Genomic DNA, 20363 nt, shown 5'->3' with positions numbered 1-20363 from the left:
AATCTCTTGAACCATCAATTCAATTCCTAGGCATTTATTCAGGAAAGACACCAGTTGCCTCCTGGTAAAAGCACCGAAAACTGGAAGCTAGGGGGCGCCTGGGTGGCTTAGTCGGTTACGTATCTGACCCTTGATCTTGGCTCAGGTCATGACCTCAGGGTCGAGATCCACGGTGTCATCGGGTTATCCGAGTTCAACAGGGAATCTGTTGGAGATTCTCACCCCTCAGACTCTCCCCTCCTGCTCCTGTGCGTACACAGACACAGACACACACACACACTCAAATAAATAAATAAATCTTAAAAAAAAAAAAAAAAGACAATCAGAAGCTAGGTGTGAAAGGCGTATCCTTCACTGTATGTCCCTTGATTGTTTTTGAAGTTTAAACTATGTGAAGGTTTTACTACCTGGAAATAAACATTTACACATAGAGAGATGTTATTCTAAATGGGTAAGACGTTCTGTCTGCAAATACAGGTGAGTAAGGGTAGTCCAGAGGGGGGAAGAACCAGAGTGAAGGTGTGAATGATCTCCAGCTCACGCCCAGGCTGCTAAGTCCCAAGTGCCTGGGGACACGGAGAGTCTGTCATACACCTTTGCCCAGGGCCTCATCCTGGCCTCCCGGTTGCATTCCAAGCAGTAGGCACTTTCCAGTCTCAGGTGTAAGCCCTCTCGGGATGGCCTACAGCACTGAGCCCCCAGGGCTTCTCTGACAGCACTCTTTTGGGGTACTTTACCTATCCCATGTCATTTAAATCTCCTTCAGATCCTAAGGGGGCAGTTTTAGGAATGATGTCTGTCGCAAAAAGGCAAAAAGGAGGAGAGTGAAGCTCAGAGAGGTCAAGGAACTTGTCAGAAGTCACACAGCCATGAAGTAACCTAATTGGACCCAGGGCTGCCTATCTTCCCCTCTCCAGAACTCTCTCTAAGACCAGGGTGGAAAAAGGGAGGGTGGAAAGAGTTAAGCACCCAACAGTAAGCAACCGTGCTCTTCCCTGGCTCTTTCTCAGGCAGCCCCCTCCCCCTCCCACCCAGGTTGCTGCCTGGCCTCGGGCCCCATGCGCACCCCCCACCCGCCCCCCCGCTGGCGGACTGCAGGAAGGAGGCACAGATGGCAGGCGAGGATGAGGCCCCCAGCCAGGCTCACCCAGCTGTCGCTTTGGAGAGCACCACGCATCTCCTCCTCCTCCTGCTTTGAACAATTGGGAGCTGGCCAGCCTGGCCCCAGCTGTTCCCTCTCTCTGGTCCAGGGCTCCTGCAGACCCACACTTCTGAGGCCTTTGTCTCTGGGGGGCCCTGTAGGGGGAGGGAAGACGCATGACTCCCAGAATGTCAGAGCTGGACAAGATCTTAGAAGACAATGGGTCTAACATCTCATTTTACAGATGGGGAAACTGAGGCCCAGGAAGGCAAAAGGACATGTCCAAGCCCACAGAGAACCAGGCAGAGAAGTCAGGTTTCCTCACTGCCAGCAAAGTTGAGGATTTAAGGGGAAGTACTCAGGTGGGTTCCACTGGTCCTCCGGACCAAGCTTCCAGCAGAGCAGTTCTCCTCATCCTGATTGTGTATAATGATCGTCCACCTGTGACTTTGGGGGTCTTGATCTGGGTTTACAGACCCTTTAGGTCTGTGAGCTTGGATAGGAGAGAAATTTCACTAGCTTCTGACTGAAATTTAATATTTCTTTTGTTTATAAATGTAGGCCACAAATCCTAGTAAGATTAGCCGAACCTGTGACTTTTTCATCAATAATCACAGATATTTTCAGATCACATTATTCTGTTTCTGCTGTCCAGAAATAACGTTTACACTCAGCACTACTTGGAAATTACGGAACTCATTAGGCCCTCCACTTTAATCACATTATTTAATGTGTTAATATAAAAGCACAGAGAATACTATATCACAGTTCTGGTATACATTTTCATAACTGTATTTCAACATAATTGGTTCTTTTCTAATCCTATTTATCTTATTTTACGTAATTAAAATTGTTATTCTCTGAAGGGGTTCATGGGCTTACCCAGATTGCCCCCCCCTTACATTTAAGAACCTGTTTTATTTGGGGTGCCTGGGTGGCTCCTTCGGCTGAGTGTCTGTCTCTTGGTTTCAGCTCAGGTCATGATCTCACGGGTTGTGACATCTAGTCCCACCTCGGGCTCTGAGCTCAGAGAGGAATCTGCTTCTCTCCCTCTCCCTCTGCCCCTCCTCCCATACTCTCTCTCACACATAAATAAATAAATCTTAAAAAAAAGAACGTGTTTCATTTGGACAAAATGTTCCAGTGTTAAAAACCAAAGTTTGACAACTTTTGTGTCATATCTGTTACCTCAGAAGACAAAGATTGTGGCTGAATTCACTGGAGACAAAGGTAAGCTGGAGGGTAGGGGGCTGGCACCATGCGTGGGGAGCCCATGGGCACGCCCCACACCACGTGCCCTTTCAGGCTTTATGTGACACCTCACTGAATCCTTGCAATGGCCTTGGGGTTGAGACTTAGCATTTCTTTCATTTTGCCGCTGAGGAAACTGAGGCACAGAATACGAGGTATTAGCCCAAAGCCCATGGCTAGTGAATGGCAGACCTGGGCTTGGAATCCAGGACATGATCCCAGAGCCTTCCTCCCTCATCACTGGGCCTCTGCCTCCCTGTCCGGGTAGATGGAAGCTTCTCACAGAAAGTCCCTAAGGTGTTGCTGCTGCCTGGGTGCTTCTCTTGGTGGGGGGAGGGGCATAGGGAAATGAGATTCTGAAGGATTTGTGGCCCCAGCTGATCCTCTGACACATGGGGCACCAACTAGCTGTGCAGCCTTGACCAAGTCCCTAGCCCTCTCTGGGCCTCATCTATAAAATGCAGAGTTCTAAGCACAGTCGTCCCTACCTGCCCCCTCCTGTGTTCACCTGACAGATGACCCACTTAGAAACTTAGGCATGGGTTGCTTAGCAACTGAAATCAAGGTCTTGGCTGAGTGGAATAGAAAGGGGGGGAAGGACAGGCTAACACCATGTAATGCCGATGCCAAAAAGCCACCTCTTGGATTTTTTTTTTTTTTTTTGAAGATTTTATTTATTTGAGAGAGAAAGAGAGAATGAGCTGGAGGAGGGGCTGAGGGAGAGGGGGAAGCAGGCTCCCCACTGAGCAGGGAGCCCAATGCGGGGCTCAATCCAGCACCCTGAGATCATGACCTGAGCTGAAGGCAGATGCTTAACCAACTAAGCCACAAGGTGTCCCTATCTTGTGTTTTAAGAGGCTGAATGCTATGACCTATCCCTGCACCTTAAGGTGACCTGGCCCTTTAAGAGTGTTGGGAAGGAGGCGGGGGGGGGGGGGGGGTGGGGGGGGCAGGGACTTTAGGAAGGCCTTCCTAAACAGAAAACTTCCCAGAGGACTAAATCGGGCTTGGGGGCTTGGAGTTTCTCAGGACACACACTCATTGTTCTGGAAGCTGCCAAGGGAAGGGCCAGTTAGGAAGGGTCTTGCCCAAGGCCTCAGGACCCCATTGGCCCTCAGGGAGATGGCCTGTTTCCAGCCAGGCCACCTTAGTTCCACTCCCAACCCTGTCCCTCCTGTACCCTGTATACTTTTGTTCCCTGAAGTGTCGGGAGCCCATGGAGGGACTCCAGATGCTGCAGCCTCACTGCCCCAGACCTCAGAGAACAGGCAAGTTTCTCTCCAGGGTGTGCGGATGGCTGCCCTGGGTGAGCTGATCTCAGAGGCTGAAATTCTTCTACTAGCCACACTTCCCTTTGGGTCTCAAGGTTTGGTCTCCTTAAATCTCACCCTCACCTTAACCAAAGGCAAATTCCCCTGGTGAAGGGAAGCAACTGTCCCCACCTCGGTAGGTCTGATATTGGACAAGGGACCTGGCAAGGACCCCTGGGAAAGGGCGCAGAGGGCGTCTGGGGGCACCCTGCAGCCTCAGTAAGTTGCTTCTCTTCGGGGCCAGGATTTCTCATGGGTACAGCTCGGTGCCGAGAACACGTGATCACTGGAGGCTGGTCTGAGTCTGGCATCCTTTCAAAGTGAGCCTGGAACTGGGGCGCTGGGGAGGTGGGCAGGGGTGGGGGGGGGGCAAGGACTACGGGGACTCTGAGGCCTCAGGCAGGTTCAGAGCACAGAATCTCAAACTCGCACCCGCCCAGTGGTCCTGAGCTCAGATCCGAGCCGGCTGGACTCCAGAGAGCCCCCGTCCCGATCCTGATCCCGATGCCCATCCCCATCCCCACCCCCATCCCCAGTGCCTCTTCTGCCCCTGAAGTGACGTGGCAGACAGCAGTTCTGATAGAACTCTAAGTTAGCTAGGAGGGGATTAGAGCAGTTTACTCAGTTTACTGAGCCCCGGCTGTACCTTTCCACGCCTTATCTCATTTAACCCTTGCAGACATGTGGATTCTCGGTAAGCAGCAGGCTACAAAGTTCACGACTGATAGGTCACCAAAGTGTGCCCAGAATCCTCCCCAAGTTCCCCCTCCCGCAGGCATTCCCATCTGTCCCATCAGTGGGCCCCTGCATTGCCAGCCCCAGACCCTTTGGGGCACAAATGACTGTGAGTGCCTTCCTATCTACAGTGCTCAGAGACTGTAGCCAGCCAGCCAGTTCTAAGAAGGCCAGAGACAAGCCTCCTCCTTGTTGGCTGCAGGCTGGGGAGCCCACAGGCTATTTCTGGGCCCAGCGGACCATGGAAGAGGAGGGAGGGTGCAAAACCCCTTGTCCCCACCAAGCTCCTTCTTCCTGGACATACACCGTGTGCTCAGCTATGTGCTGAGTGCTGTTTAACCATCGCGGCCCCAGGAGCCATGAGAATCATTATGATTTCGCAAATGGAGAAAGCAAGGCACAGAGAGGGAGGGTGCACACCGAGGGGGTCAAAGCCAAGGGACGGAGCTATGATTTCTGAAGACGCGGGAGGCTCCAGGCCTGAGAAGGGAAGCGGAGAGCAGATCCAGCAATCTGGCCGACTGGTCTGGCCTGCAGGCCAGTGCCTGGGGTGGGGGGGCGTGGGGTGGGGGAGGTTGGGCCCAAGGCCCAAGTTCACAGCCTCACTGGCTGTGCTAGGAATGGAGCTGGGGAGACAACTCCGCAAAGGCCCTGACCCAAGGCAGAGGGATGGATTCTTTGACCTCTCAGGATATCTACCAGTTCAGCCGCCTCCCCGGCCGCCTGTACCTCAAATCCAGAGGATTCCATCCCATAACTGTGAACTAAAATAAGGGAGCGACACATCCATGTCTGCTGAAGAGCGTGCCTTCACTTTTCTCAAAAATAAGCACCCATTCTTCCAAAAAAGGGAAAAACACAAAGCAAGGCTGTCAATCTCGGCCCTCAGACAAATGGAACGAAGTTGTGACTTCTCTCTCGGAGCACAGTTCTCCCCCCTTTCCCAAAGTCACTTACTGTACATTCCGGCTGTCACAGGCTTTGAGATGCAAATTGCACCAAGCGGAAGGCAGCTTGAAGAACAAAGAACGATTGAGGAAAGATCTGAAAAATGGATGTGGAAAAGACTCTGAATTCCCCCCAGAGAGGGGGGAGACCTGCCTGCAAAGGGGAGCAGAGATGGAGATTTGGGGCTTTTCCATGGGAGCCAGCAGGCTTGAGGAGCTCAGGGCTGAGGCAGGGAGCGATGGAGAGGGAGTGTTCCAGAAATCTGGAATGGAAGCAAAGGCTTCGGCGGAGCAGAAAGTCTGATCTTATTACAGTCTTCGGCGCTGAGCTGGGCACTCGTTTCTGGTCCTTCTTTTATTATCAGGCCTCAAATGTACAGTGAGTCATGGAGCTAACTGGTCTGCCAACTTCTGGGGTTGATTCCAGAATAAGAGCAGCTGGGCCGGCAATACTGTTCTGAGGGCTTTAGGGGGAGGGTACAGCCTCCCCTCCACCCAGCTTGAGGCTGGGAAGCCCCCCACAGGGCATCGCACTGCCTCTGGGGCCTGCAGGAGAGGGGTTCCCAGGACCAGGAAAGAGAAAACTGCAGCTGGGGAGATGGGGCATGGGAACCTTGGGAGCTGGCCTGGGGTCAGCCCAATGCCCCGCCTTGCTGAGCACCTACTGTGTGCAGGCGCAAGTCAGACATGTTCCCCACCCTCAGGGCTCTCAGTCCAATCAAAGCAACTCCCTGAACCGCAGACTTCTGAAGTTTTGGTCTTGTTTGCACTTGGTCTTGTTTATTGCTGTATCCCTGGTCTTGGAACTGGGACTGCGACATAGTAGGTGCTCAATAAACATCTGCTGAATGGTTGGGTGGGTGGATGGATGGATGGTTGGATGGATGGATACACTAACCACTTAGGACACAATGAAACCTTTAGGGAGTATCCTAATAGCGACAGTCACAGACTGCCTCTGGATGGGTACTGGGATAGGGGAAGATTTGGGGAGCTGGCCTTGTCCGAGGTGGGCCTTGAGGGATGAGAAGGAGCCATTCTTGTATTCTGTGCAGTGCCTAGCAGCATGCTGGTAAGGACATATTTGAACAAAACGGTGTGAGAGGGGAAGAAACCACGAGAGCTAAACTGAACCGGAGAGAGCGTGTGGCCCAATTCCATCATTTTGCAGAAGGGAAAACTAAGGCACAGGAAGGTTAAGTGACTCACCTAAGGTCACACAGCAACTTAGTGGCAAGGCAGAGATTTAAGCACGGTCTGTTGGAGTCTAGAGCCTGATCTCTTAGCCCCCGTCCTGTGATGCTCTCCTGCTCCAGGGCTCTGCTGACTTCACCGAGATGCCTTGTGGAGTTTTGCTCCCATTCCACTCTACCACCCACCCTTGCAGGACTGGGGAGAACAGGGAGCACCTGTCCAACTCTGGTTGGGTCTCCCAACCTTGAACACTGAAGACAAGCCAAAAAGCAAAAGAGGCCGCCCTGATTGGGTTGGGGGAGGAGAATGCAGCATCTCAGACCGAAGTCCAAGGGGGAAATGTTTCGCCACCAGGTCACTGAGACTCAGTGGGCGATGGGAGGGAGAGAGGGCGGCCCTAGGGCTTGCACAAGGGGGTAGAAGTGCCTGGGGCTGGGTCCTCAGTCCACGCCCGCTGACTGAAGGAAGGACGCCATCTTGTCTGGTTTCCTGCCCCAAAACACCTCTCCCATCTCTTCCCGCTGACTGAAATGGCTGCTTCAGGCCTTCAGAGCGGAAGCTTCCCACAGGCTTTAGGAAAATACCCACTCTCCTGGCTTTCGGCAGGGATGGACGAATGGTGTTGGCATATCAGAGGAGCTCATAAAGTACTGTGGAATTTACATCCAAGGAAGTCCTTGGAGACATTCGAACAACCGCAGTGACAATACAAGGCGTATCTCCAGACATGCCTCTATCTAATGCTCCGTGGGCAGGCCCGCTGCTGGGAGAGCCCTGGGTTTAAATTCTGCCACGTATATGCTGTGCAATCTTGAAGGAGTCCCTCGACTCCTCCGAGCCTCTGTTTCTTCATCTGTAAAATGCGGAGAACAACTCTACGTCTTCATCATGGGACTGGAGGCGAGATTCAAAAGCAGCACGTACACTAGACTTCAAAATCTGTCCCGCTGATTCTAGCGCACAACCAGGACTGAGAACCGCTGGGTCGCAGGGACAAGCCAGCCTCCTGATGTCCAGGCCAGGTCTCATCCCTCTTCCTCCAGGTGCCAGTGGGGCTACCGGGTATCTGCCTAAAGCTTCGGCGGGCGAGACCCCGCTTCCAGACTCTGGCCTTCCCGCGGCCCGGATCTGGAGGCGGCAGGCAGCCCGGGCGGAGTGCGGCAGGAAAGGGGCGGTGCACCTGGGGAGGCCCAAGTGGTTAATCAGGCCTCTGGGCACCGTGCCTGGTCTCTGGAATATTCATAAGGCTCCTCCAGCTGTGCCAGGCAATCAGGGTGATGATTGCTCCCCCATCTGCAGCTTAACATTCCACTCCAGAGAGGAGAGAGCTGGCGGCTGAATGTTAACTAGGGGAACAACAGGCTCCGGCCTTCCCCACAGCCGCCGGAGCAAGAGCCCCAGGGAAGGCAAATGCAAGTCTTGAGACCGGCCGCCGGCCAGCCAGAGCAGATCCTTTCACCGGCAGGGGTGGTGGAAAGAGCCACGGCTTCGGAAAGCAGGAAGCTGGCCTCAGGTCCGGCTCCCGCACTGACCCCGGGGAGGTCCGTCTCCCCAGCCTCGGTTTCCCCAACTGTGAAATGCAGATGGCTCCCCCTGCCACCCACAAGGACTGACACTCAGATTTTGGTTGGATTCAAGCACTGTGCAAGGAAAGCATCAGCACGGCCGTTGTTGGGAGTCGCTGCGGACGGGCCTTCTGGCCGGGAGAAAACTTTTCCATTACAGATATTGAAATCTTAGGCAAAGCCGGCTTTGAGGGAACCTGAGCAAAGGGGCAGCTGGAGCCCCCTTCAGAAGGCTCGGTCTCAGGGCAGGGATCTGGGGGTCCCAGGTAGTGCTATTCTCATTTGGCCCAAACCTCTCAGAGAAGCAGGAAGGGAAACGGGAAGGACACCTGATAGCAGATGGAAAACATTCGGAAAAGAACAATAACGCAGACGATTTCCGGTTGCTCGGGGAAAACAGCCTAGAGTCATTTAGTGTAGGGACAAAGTGTGTCCCCAGGAGTCCACAGCTCCTAACAGTGCTCAAAGCAGTGATTAGGATCTGCTAAGAAAGGGCCAGAATCTTTTTGGTGTTTGTACCGAGAAACAGGGGAAGCTGTTTGTAGAAAGATTTCTATCAAACTGAGGGAAAAGAACCTGGCACTAAAATAAGAGACCCTTCTTCCTAGAAAATTGGCCGATGCGAAACAGCTCATCTCTGCTGCTGACCGATAATGGGAGGGTTCTGAATTTGGTGTTACTGTTCTGGTTAGTAAGCCCTGTCCCCAGACCAGCCAGGCTGTGCCTGTAGGCTCGATGCAGCCACCGTGGGCAGGACACTGACAGCCGTGGCCGGTGCAGCAGGGGACGGCGGGCGTTTGCTCTGACTCCTAAGGAGCCACTCTCTGGGTGTGGAACCTTGCTCCACATGGCCTCAGACACCCAAACTAAGTGAACACCCCACAACCAAGAGTTGTCTCACCCACCCACCCACTGCCAGCCTTCGCCCTCACTGTCTCGTTAGCCTTTTCTCCAGCAAGCTCCTAAGCATGTGTAACTCTTCAAGAAAACATTTGCGTAACATAATGGAGGGCTGAACTGAGCTCCGCCCTACAGCCTCTCAAACCTCAAGGACTCCATCTTTACATCAACAAATTGCTTTTATTGTTTTTTTCTGAAAAATGAAACCTCCAAGGTTCACCTAAAAAAAACTGAGAAGCTATAGCTACGGAAAAAGAAGAAAATGAAAGAATCCGCTTGATCTTAATAATACTCAGAGATAACCATTATTATCCTTAGACCAGTCTTTTCCAGATAGGTAGATGGATAGATAGAAATTCCCTTTTTTTCCTTTTTAAAGATTTACTTATTTGAGAGAGAGAGAGAGCGCGCGCGCGAGCACATGCGAACAGGGGAGGGGCATAGGAAAAGAATCTTAAGCCGACTCCCAGCTGAGCTTGGAGCCCAACACAGGGCTCGACCTCATGACTCCAGAGCTCATGACCTGAGCCGAAACCAAGAGTCTGACACATAACCCACTGAGCCACCCAGGCGCCCCAGATAGAAATTTCCTGATGGGATTAATTATATTTTTCTTTTTGTTTCACTTAACAGTGTGTCATAAAAATTTTCTCTCATGAAATACTCCCCAGTATCAGTGGTTCTCAAACTGTGTTTGGGGATCCCTGGGGATTCCTAAGACTTTCAAGGATTCTGTTGGGTTGAAATAATTTTTCTTTCTTTTTTTTTTTTTTTAAGATTTTATTTATTTATTTGACAGATAGAGATCACAAGTAGGCAGAGAGGCAGGCAGGGAGAGAGAGGAGGAAGCAGGCTCTCCGCGGAGCAGAGAGCCCGTTGCAGGGCTCGATCCCAGGACCCTGGGATCATGACCTGAGCTGAAGGCAGAGACTTTAACCCACTGAGCCACCCAGGTGCCCCGAAACAATGTTTCTAATAATACAAGGATGTTATTTGCCTTTTTACTGCCATTCTCTCAGGAGCATAGAGTGGAATTTCCAGAGGCTACGTGCCTGGTATTAAAAGAAGCCGAATGCAAAAGGAAACATGCAAATCTTCTAATATATACATATATAACATGCAAATCTTCTATTAAGCCAGACTAACTTAAAGAGACTTGCAAAAGGGTAAAGCAATGCCTTTCTTCTCATTAATTCTTTTGTGTTTTGGAAAATAGTTATTTTTCATAAAAATGTTTCTTGGGAGAACATGAAATGGGTTCGTTAATTTTTTTAAAGATATTATTTATTTATTTATTTATTTGAGAGACAGAGAGAGCGGTGGGAGGGCCACACGGAGAGGGAGAGAATCTCAAACAGGTTCCATGCTAAGTGCAAAGCCCAAAGTGGGACCAGATCCCACAATCCCAAGATCATGACCTGAGCCAAGATCAGGAGTGGGAGGCTCAATTGACTGAGCCACCCAGGTGCACCTAATGTTATTTTAAATGAATTAACAAATAGATATTTTTGAAATTCCTTCTTTTTTATTTTGAATATGCCAAATATTGATATAGAACCTATCCAAGTAAAAGCCCTTTGGCATCCTCAATACTTTTGATTCTGAGCTGAGCACTTGGGAACAACCGTTGTACATCACCAATTTTGATGACTGCTTAGTATCCGTTTATGTGGATGTTCCCTAATGCTTTCCTCATTTCCTTATTGATAGACCTGCAGGTTGCTTCCAATTTTCATTATTATAAAAGGGCTGCACAAACCGTCATACACTTATGTGAAGTGAAAACCTACTAGATTCAGAGAAATTGACAGTAACCAATTGGTAGAATGAGCCATTACTATGGGTTCCTTAACAATCAAATCAAACACAATGTGTCACAATATATGAACAAATAAAGTTGAAAAGCTCTGTGTGCCTTGGCTTTATATGTGTGTGTTTGGATACATTGTTTATCTCTGTGCAGAGTCTCACACTCTGTAAAAAATACCTTTTTCCCTGCTGTCCCTAAAGTGTTTACAAAATCCGATCACATTTTAGACTAATGCTACTAATCTAGATAATATATAACTAGATATAGTTAGATAATAGATAATATAAAACTCTAGATAACATAAAACTCTCTGGTACCATTACAGAAACCAAAGAGAAGAGTTTAGAAACTTTTTAGCAACTTGAGAGAGAAATTTGATCTCTGTAGAAAATAAATTGGAAAAAAATGGAGTACTGAAAAATGGTACAAACATTTTGGGTATCCTTGAGAACATTTCTGTTGGATAGATTCCTAGAAGTGGAATTGCTAGGCCCGTGGACATGTACATTTACATGTTAATAGCTATTTCCAATTTACCTATAAATTTGATGTAAATATATCAAATAAAATACATCAATGTAAATCAAATGTACATCAAATACTTCAAATTTAAATACCTCAAATACGCCAAGAACGTATTTGGACACCTGTTCTCTCACATACTCAACAATACCAAAGATAATTAGTCTTTTAAATATTTTCCTATTTTAGTAGGCTAAAAGACTTATTTTCATCTTCTTTGAACTGTTTATTCATATCCTTTACCTGTTTTGTTTTGTTTTTTAAATTTATTTGACAGACAAAGATCACAAGTAAGCAGAGAGGCAGGCGGTGGGGGGAGCTGGTTCCCTGCCAAGCAGAGAGCCCGATGCGGGGCTCGATCCCAGGACCCTGAGATCATGACCTGAGCCAAAGGCAGAGGCTTAATCCACTGAGCCACCCAGGAGTCCATCCTTTACCTGTTTTTTACAGGGTTCTTTTGCTCATAGATTTTTCTGGAATACTTATCTATTTTGGACATGGATCTTTTGTCTGTATCAGTTATGGGGTTTGCTTTTAAGTTTCCTTACATGTATAGTAGTATACACACTGTATAGTAGTAGTATAGTAATAGTATAGTGGTATAGTAGTATAGAAACTTTACTTTTAAAAAAAATTTGTTGTAATCTATTATTCATTTCCTTTATGGTTCTGGGATTCTTGTCTTGTTTACAGACTTTCCTCATTGCATGATTTAAAAAAATCCTCTCTCTTCCTATAATATACATGCAACTTTTCTTTTTCTTTTCTTCTCTCCTTTTTTCTTCTTTCTCTTTTCTTTTAATGGTTAGACCTTTAACACATCTGGAATTAATTGTTACAGCATGAGGTACTGCCTATCGACCTTGGAAAGCCACACAGTGGAGTGTGTGCCGGCACTGGTCTTGAACCCCTGTAAGGACCAAGCCACACTTGGCTGGGGACCTGACGTGGGCTGGAACTTAGTTAGTCCCCAAGGTAGACAGGTGTCTGAGCCCATCTGGTTTGAGAGGGGAGACAAACTATATTTCAGAATCCTTCCAAATGTGTTAGAGCTGCTGTGGGCATCTGTAGGCAAAGTCCATGAGCAGAGCTAATAGATGTTTCCAGGAAAATACCCAAACATCTTTAACATCCTATGTGGTTCACAAGGAGCTTCCATGTCTATCATCCTACTCCATGCCAACATGGTGCATGTAGACGGAGGATGATTCAGCATCCTCATTTTACCATTACAGGAGGATAAGGCACAGAGAGATTAAGTGACTCGCCTGAGATCACAGTGGTTGGCAAGTGACACAGCCAGCTGGAACCCTGCCACTGAGGCCATGGCTCCTCAGACTTCTCTGTCCATCGGGTTCTGTCCTCACACCTCTCGGTGTCACTGCGGCTGTGCCCCCTTTGGTGGGAGGGATGCTATGCCCCGAGGCTTTCCCAAATCTGTGTTCCCCCACTGCGGGCAGGAGAGACTGGAAAAATCCATCCTCCACCACCAGCTGACGGTAGATTTCAAGAACGAAGGCTTCCTTCCGCTTGTACCTCCTCCTCCCCTGAGCGGTTTGGTTTGGCGGAGGGTGGGAGTGGAGATGAGTCAGGCCGGGAAGGGAGAGCTCAGCCATAAACAAGCGAGACTGACAGCGAGCACTTTCCCTGAGGCGCGTGACCTCCCACGGGCCTCCAGGGACTGCCCGAACACAGAGCTTCAAAATTTCATGATCTAGGCTTTGCAGATTTAATTTGCTATATTCACAAAGGCAGCCACAGAAGGGGGAAAACCTTTATCTGGGAAGTGGGGATGAGAGGGAAGGTGAATTATTTCTAGCCTCTCAGTGGAGAGAGCTCACAATGTTTTTTAATGAGGGTGTCATTTCTGCAGATGCCCCATGTGCCTACGGCTGGGCCTTCAACCCTTCCAGCTCCACACCAAAAAGGACAACCCAGGACACAAAATTGTGGAGCAGGACCTGGTCTTGGAGATCACCTGGAGATCAGATGTTCCAATCCCTAGTGTTAACGGGAACCCCATGTATCCAAAGGGAAGTGACTTGTTCAAGTGCAATCTTTGGGGAAGTTTTGGGAACAGATCTCAGGTCTCCTGGATCCTGGCCTGCTCTTCTGGCAAATCTTGGGAAAACCCGGGGGAGGGCACAGCCACCAGACACATGATAAGATGGCAAAAGGGCGGGGGACACAGAGAGAAATGGAGGCAAGAGTGACCAAAGAGGGCTTCTCCCTGCTCCAGACAGCAGCCAGGGCTAGGGAGCTGTGGGTCCTACCTGCTCCAGAGGGATGACCAGGAAGGAGCCACCTCCCGCACTCTCGGTGACAATGGCCAGGAAGCGGGCGTTGACGGCACAGAAGTGGTTATCGTGCACATTTTTGGTGATGGGGATACCATCGAAGCAGTGCTCCCGGTTGGCCACCTTCCCGTAGACATTCCGGAACTTGGAGCTGCGGTATTGTGGACGCCAGGACATCTGTGAGGGACCAGGAGAGAGAAGTGTCAGGCAGGTCACTGCTTCCAGAAGAGCCTGGGCTGGGCACAGGGTGGGGGGTGGGGAAAAATTGGAGAGAGGGGAAGAAGCTTCCAGGAATGCGGGGCCCTCTATGTGCCCGGCCCTGTGCTAGCGGACTTCCTCTCTTACTAAAGTCCTACAAGAGCAAAGACTGGCATGCAGGCACTCGTACAGGAATTTCCTGCCTTTGGTGCATACTCCCATCCCACCTTCCAGAAATGATGTAAGGTCCTTTCACTTCCTAGGGACATGGCATGTGACAGAGCAGACCGTCCCCCCAACAACACGTATGGGCTGCTCCTGCCTCTCAAAGGTTGTACTCAACTCAGTATGGGAGGTACAGACAGAGGAGGCTGGTGGCCCCAAAGACAAAGAACACTGCTGTTGGTGAGGATGGGGGGAGATGTTCCCCTTTATGTGCAAAGAGACAAATGGCCACCCATTATCATCCCCTTCTCTTTTTCTCAAAAGCCTCTAATCCACAAATGCACCCTCAGAAATCATCATTATCATCAGGAAACACCCAGCGAGAAAGATAAACACTAAAGTCTGAGAGCCCAACCCCTCTCTACCCACCATCAATAACACCCATTCCAACCAAGCAACCAGTTGTCCCCTACTGCATGTGTATCCTGTGCCATGCAGCCTAGATTACAGATGTGCACAAGGGGGGGACTGGAGGAGCAGTGGGCAGCCCATGGTGGAGTCCAGTTTCGCTGAAGGATGGCTTCTCCTAGAGGGAAGCCCTACAAATGGTCACCTTCACAGACAGAACCCGAATAGGTGTTCTCCCAGTAGATGTGTCTCCAAGTGCAACAGGCCACCGCCAGTACCCAGCCAGGACCTGGCACACAGCTAGAGCTCAAGAGCCCTTTGTTTCTGTTTTTTGTTTGTTTGTTTTTTTAAATAGTATTTATTTATGTGAGAGAGAGAGAGAGAGGGGACGAGAGTGAGCACAAGCAGGTAGAAGAGCAGAGGCAGAGGGAGAAGCAGGCTTCCCGCTGAGCAGGGAGCCCCACGTGGGACCCGACGTGGGGCTTGATCCCAGGACCCTGGGATCATGACCTGAGCTGAAGGCAGACGCTTAACCAACTGAGCCACTCAGGCGCCCCTCAAGAGCCCTTTGTAAATGGATATGCTGCTGGCCCAACTTTGCCATGATCCATGACTTCCCCTTCCTGCCAACTCTCCTGTTATCTCCAAACACATCTTGGGACAGACGGAGGCAAGGGTGATTTCCCTACAGGAAATTTCCATGGGAAGGAAAAACAAAAGGAAGGACCACCATAGAATCAGGACACCAACTCTGGGAATCTGAAAACAAAACTTTGCATTTGATTTAAATAAAGCCAGGAGCCCAGCTTCGAAGTTCTCTTGTGACTGAAGGAAGGAGTTCAGCTCCCATAAGGAGATTCCCAGGGAGTGTCTCTCACCTGCAGGCAAATCCTCTTCCCACTGGCCCCAGGGTTGGGGGGTGGGGGGTTGTCCCCTACCTCCATCTTCTCCTCTGCCTGGGACACTGTGCACCCTGCGGGGATGGGAGGGGGGCGCTTCTCCCTGCTCATCACTCCTGCCTCCCTCCCCGCCTCAGCCCACACTGCCACCCACTCCAATCTGCCTGCTCTGGTCCCCGCCCAGGTCTGTCAGGACTGTTCAGGACAAAGTCCTGTGGGACATGGACCACAGCCCGATGGGCACTGCTATCTGCAAGACCTCACTTGCTCGTTCAGGACATCAACTCCGAATCAGGATTACATCAGCAATGCCTAGGCTGGGGTCCCAGGTGTTCACTCTCCATCCCCTTACACGGTGCAGAGATGAAGTGTTTAATTTTAGTAGTTACGGGTTTATTTTAATTTGCATTAGAAATAATATAACTTGCATGCCAAATCCATAATTTCACAGATATCACTGCTAATAAGGCTAAGTTAAAAAATAATGAATCAATTACAAAAATATAGCATGAAAAATATAGCAGAGACTGGCAAAAATTCAATCTGATAGAGGAGTGCTAAGGAATTTCTCTGTCCCTTCCAGGTAGAACATTCTAGATTCCATAGTTCCCGTGAAAGAAAAAGAGAAATTCTATCTCCTATTCTTTGCTGGTGCATCCCTGGCCTGGAAGGTCTTCACCCCTGTTCCCTGCCCAGCCCGTTAGCCTTCAGGGCACAACTCAACTTGGACTCCTCAGCCCCAGACTCCTCAGAGCCCCTGAACAGCCAGCACCTCTCCCTTAGGGACCAGTCTCCACCGTGTCACACGGGCTCTCTCTTCCCCGGAAGACAGTCTCAGCATTGTGATGGAAGGTGCTGACCCCAGGGCCTCTGAGCCGGGCTGCATACTGGTGTCTGCTCTTCCTGGGCAACCTGCATGAGTCCCAGATGCCGGGGGGAGACCTGCTGGGCTTCCGGCCCCTCCCCAACGGGACCCCCCCCACCCCACCGTGGGGAGACAGCCGGTGTGATTCAGCCTCCCCAGCACAAGAGGCTGGGGGAGCCACTTCTTAGCCCACATCTGGTGAGCAGGACAACAGTTTCTCTTTCTGCTCCAAGCACAGCCCCTGGCCTGGCACCTGGGATGGGCTGACCCAGGCCCATTGATAATGGCTCAGCACCACACTCCTCCCAGTGCGGACTCCACTGCGGGGTCTCTTGGGTGGCTGTGATGGGAAGGGTAACAAGAGCCAGTCTAGAGCCACATAGCCCCAGATGCAGTGCCATGTTTGCTGCTGCCTCAGTGTGTGACTTGGGAAAAACACTTAACCTCTCTGTGCCACCTCTGTCTGTTCTTACATAAAGGAGACCAATAATCCCCACTGCCTCCAAGAGGGCGGAGGAGTCAATGCCAAGATGCTGTGATATGCCTGGCACAGGCCTGGCCCCGTCTGGATGCCCACTTCACAGAGCAGAATAGAAAGCAGGAGAGGAAGGGCTGGGCTCCCACTCCCCCTTATTATGAACGCCCCAGAGCCCTGCAGGTTCAGGGATGGGACCTGCGCCCAGGTCCTCAGGGCTCCCAGCCTGGGTCTGCCATGGCTGGGGGCATCCCACGGGCCTTCCGAGAAACGCCTTGTTCCAGAGCTCTGGTGACACTGAGGCCAGCTGACCTGACAGGCTCTCGGGAGCCCTCCTGCGACACCCATGTTTCCCTGGGTGGAGCCCGCAGCGGCTGGATATACCTGAATCTATTTTCCCATCTGACTTCACCTCTTCCTCCTCCAACTCTCCTCCACTCTTTCCCTACTCCCTCCCCCACTTTCTGCACTGTCCCCCTTCTCTGCCCTTTTCCCCCCATCCCATCTCCCCATTGCCCCATTCCCCAGGGCGTATGCGCCCAAAGCAGCATTTGTGGTCAAGGCTCCTGGTGGAGGGACCTGTATTCTCCTTGAACATATCCCAATGGTGCCCCTCACAGCCCAGCATCCTGCGGGGGCGGGGGGTGCCCTGAGCCCAGCCCTTGGGCTTGGGACCTGCACTCAGCAGACCCATTCTTCCAATGAGCCTGCCTCCTTGGGCTGGGCTCCAGCGGACCCTAGAATAATGCCAGCCTGCTTCCTGGGAAAATGGAGAGCGTCTTTCCAAGGGCTTTGTTCTCAGCAAGTCCACTGCTGGCTTTCCCTACTGGCCAGTAGGCTGGGGTTGGATCTCTCAGCTGGGTCTTCAGAAGGGCCCTGGTCGACCAAATGGTTGTTCACAATAGGGTGAACGCGGGGTGCTCCCATGGGTTTCATTTGGCCGACCATGGTCCTCATCACTGGGTCTGCACCCTCACTGCACATAGGCCCACACCGAGAGCACGGCAGAGTGCTGGACCCTGGGTTTCCCCTCCCCTCTCTGACTCCTGCTAACCTTGGAAAAGACACTATGCCTCTCTGAGCATCAGGTGCTCCATTTCTAAAAGGAGATCCATAATTTCTGATTATGTGGTTGTTTGAAGAGCAAAAATGAGATAACGTAGGTGCAGGTCCCATGCACCATGCCACTGCTGCTCCCATGGGTCCAGGCCATTGAGGAAAAGCCCCTGCACAGATCCTGCTTTCAAATACAGAGAAGATAAAGCCTGTACCTGACACGTTCATGGTGGTTAGTCGCTTGGTGGCAAACAGACTGCGGGACGGAAATGCTGTGGGGCTGGGAGGTCAGGGAAGAAGAGGATCAGGGTGGGCTTCTTGGGGGCGGAAGCCCACAAATGCTTCCCTGTCCCAGGCACCTCGAGAGCACGGGGCTGCCCATGATGCCTATGGGGGAGCTCCGGCTGTCCTCGTGCAGGGCGGGAAACACCCAGTCAATCTTCAGATAGCGAGCACAGGGGCAACTGGAACCTGGTCTTTCAGACTCCAGGGTCCAGATTTTAATTTTTATTTTATTTTATATTTATATTTATTTTATTTTTATTAGGAAAGATTTCAATGCATAAAAATAGTTGGGGGAATGGTAAAAAAAACCACCCAGCACCTAGGTTGTCATTAACATTTTGCCATGTTTCTCTTTCTCTGTGTGTGTGTGTGTGTGTGTGTGTGTGTACGCACATGTGCGTGTCTTTTTTTTTTTCCTTTTGTGGAATCATTTGAAAGGAGGTTGCACACATGACTCTTACCTTCTATTACGTCGGCATGCTTTTCCTACAAAGGAGGACAATTTCCTACATATTACCACGTCTAAGAAAATTAACAAGTCCTCAATTCTGTCGAAGACCCAGCCCATAGGCAGAATGCTCCAAAATCCCTTTTACATCCATTCCCTATCGTGAACAACCAGGACAGGGGCCACTGGGTGCTCCCATGGGTTTCATTTGGCAGTGATCTCTCTTTTGCCTCCTTTCAATCTAGAACATTCCCATCATCTTTTTGTTTTGTTTTCTTTCCTTTTTATTTTAAGTGGTATTGACTTTCTGAGCACACACAGTCAGCTGTGTGATAAAGCGTTCCAGTGATCTGTCCCATATTGCTTTGTGACAGCTTCAAAGTCATCCCTGTGTTCCCTGTAAACTTTAGGAGTCAAGTGTAAGGCTTTGATTCGATTCGGGTGAAAGACGGCCCTGTTATTCATCGCTCGGCTTTGGTTGGGGCAAGGATCGAGAGGAGAAGGCAGAGAGAACGAGTCACACGCACCTGGTCTGACTGGTGGCAGGGAGGGACCGGCTGGGTATGCTGAGGGTCTGTTCTTGGAGGGTGGTGGACAGAAGGCTGGAAGGCCTGGGAGGCCGGATCAGGCACCGACACGCACTGTGGACCCAAGCAAGGCAACCACGGGCCCCGGAGGGCTGACCTTTCCACCCGCAGTTCCCAAGGGGCTGACTTCACTCTGAGGTCAGCTGGCCGCGTGTGCAGGCAGAGAACAGAAAGCGCTCCTCCCTCTTCTGCCAGAGGAGGAGGCCCTGCCGAGGCCGGGATGGAGCCGCTGCCCAGACCTCAAAGGGAAGTCAGTGTGGCAGCCAAGAGATGACCTAGAACCTGGCCCTTTGTCTTTTACCCCGTGCCCCCAAGCACAGCCTGGATCCTGGTGGGTTGCCCCAGCTCATTCTAGTGAGGATGAGACACACACACACTCTCTCTCTCTGAACCTTTCAGGGGCAATCAGCACAGACTGAGACGAAGTTGAGCTTCCTACAAGGGAAGAATTTCTTAATGGTTAATGCTGCCCGAGGTGGGAAAGGAAGCTGCCTTTAGAGGTAGTGAACTTTCCATCCCTGGAGGGGTTCAAGATTCTGGTGGATGACCTCTGATCAGCGTGGTTTGGAATAATGAATGGGACCAGCAGTGTTCCCGCCCCAAGATGAGATCACAGAGCTCCTCTATGAAAGGCACTGTGTTGTAATAGAAAGGGACGCGGGGTCAGAGTGCCCAGTGGGGGTCCTAGTTCTGTCACCCTGGCTCTTCCTCTTCTGTGAAACAGGGAGCCTGATGCCGCAGAGCTAGGCTGTGGTGACCCTGAATGACAACCGCTCTCGTGGAGACTGCCATTTCTCCCAGGGTGTCCCAAGGGCTGCTTCCTGCTACTCATTCTAAGCTCTAGGTGTGTGTTTTCTCTCTCCTGTTACTAGCTTGGGGGTTACTTGGTCATCCAACCCTTTCTCTGCACCCCACCCCGGCCTGGTCCTGGACTCCTGTCTAGCAGGACCCTCAGAGTGACTATGGTTGAATAAAGTGTCAGTACGATGGCCAGGCGCAGGCTGAGGTCAGACACAACTGCCCGGCTCCCCAGAAGAAGAGGGAGGAGTCCCTCAGGACCCTCACCCCAGGGCTGTGACTTCAGCTTCCTGAAGTTTCGAGTTGCCTTCTCAAGCGGACGTCCCACTCCTGCCCACAGGATGAGGGTCTGGTCCTTACCCATCCCCACCAGTGCTTCTGGGTCCATGCCCTTCCACGCAGTGTTTGGCCTAGCGGTCATGCAGCCCCATGTCCTTGGGGCTCCTTGTCACCGGGAAGCCAAGGCCTCTGCATTCACCACAGCTCTCCTTGCTGCAGGTAGCACAG

General features: G+C 51.0%; 1 protein-coding gene across 1 annotated transcript in view; it reads right to left on the bottom strand.

Annotated features, from left to right (window-relative positions):
- CORO2B (coronin 2B) overlaps positions 1–20363 on the bottom strand; it is a 126538-nt gene that overhangs the window by 47480 nt on the left and 58695 nt on the right. The window contains exon 2 of the mRNA XM_080807446.1: positions 13649–13849. Coding sequence (XP_080663572.1) covers positions 13649–13849 — 201 coding nt within the window. The remainder of the gene's footprint in view (positions 1–13648; positions 13850–20363) is intronic.

The sequence above is a fragment of the Martes martes genome (assembly GCF_963455335.1).
Source record: "Martes martes genome assembly, chromosome: 7".
In the NCBI taxonomy this organism is placed as follows: Eukaryota; Metazoa; Chordata; class Mammalia; order Carnivora; family Mustelidae; genus Martes; species Martes martes.
This window is presented reverse-complemented; position numbering and strand designations above follow the sequence as displayed.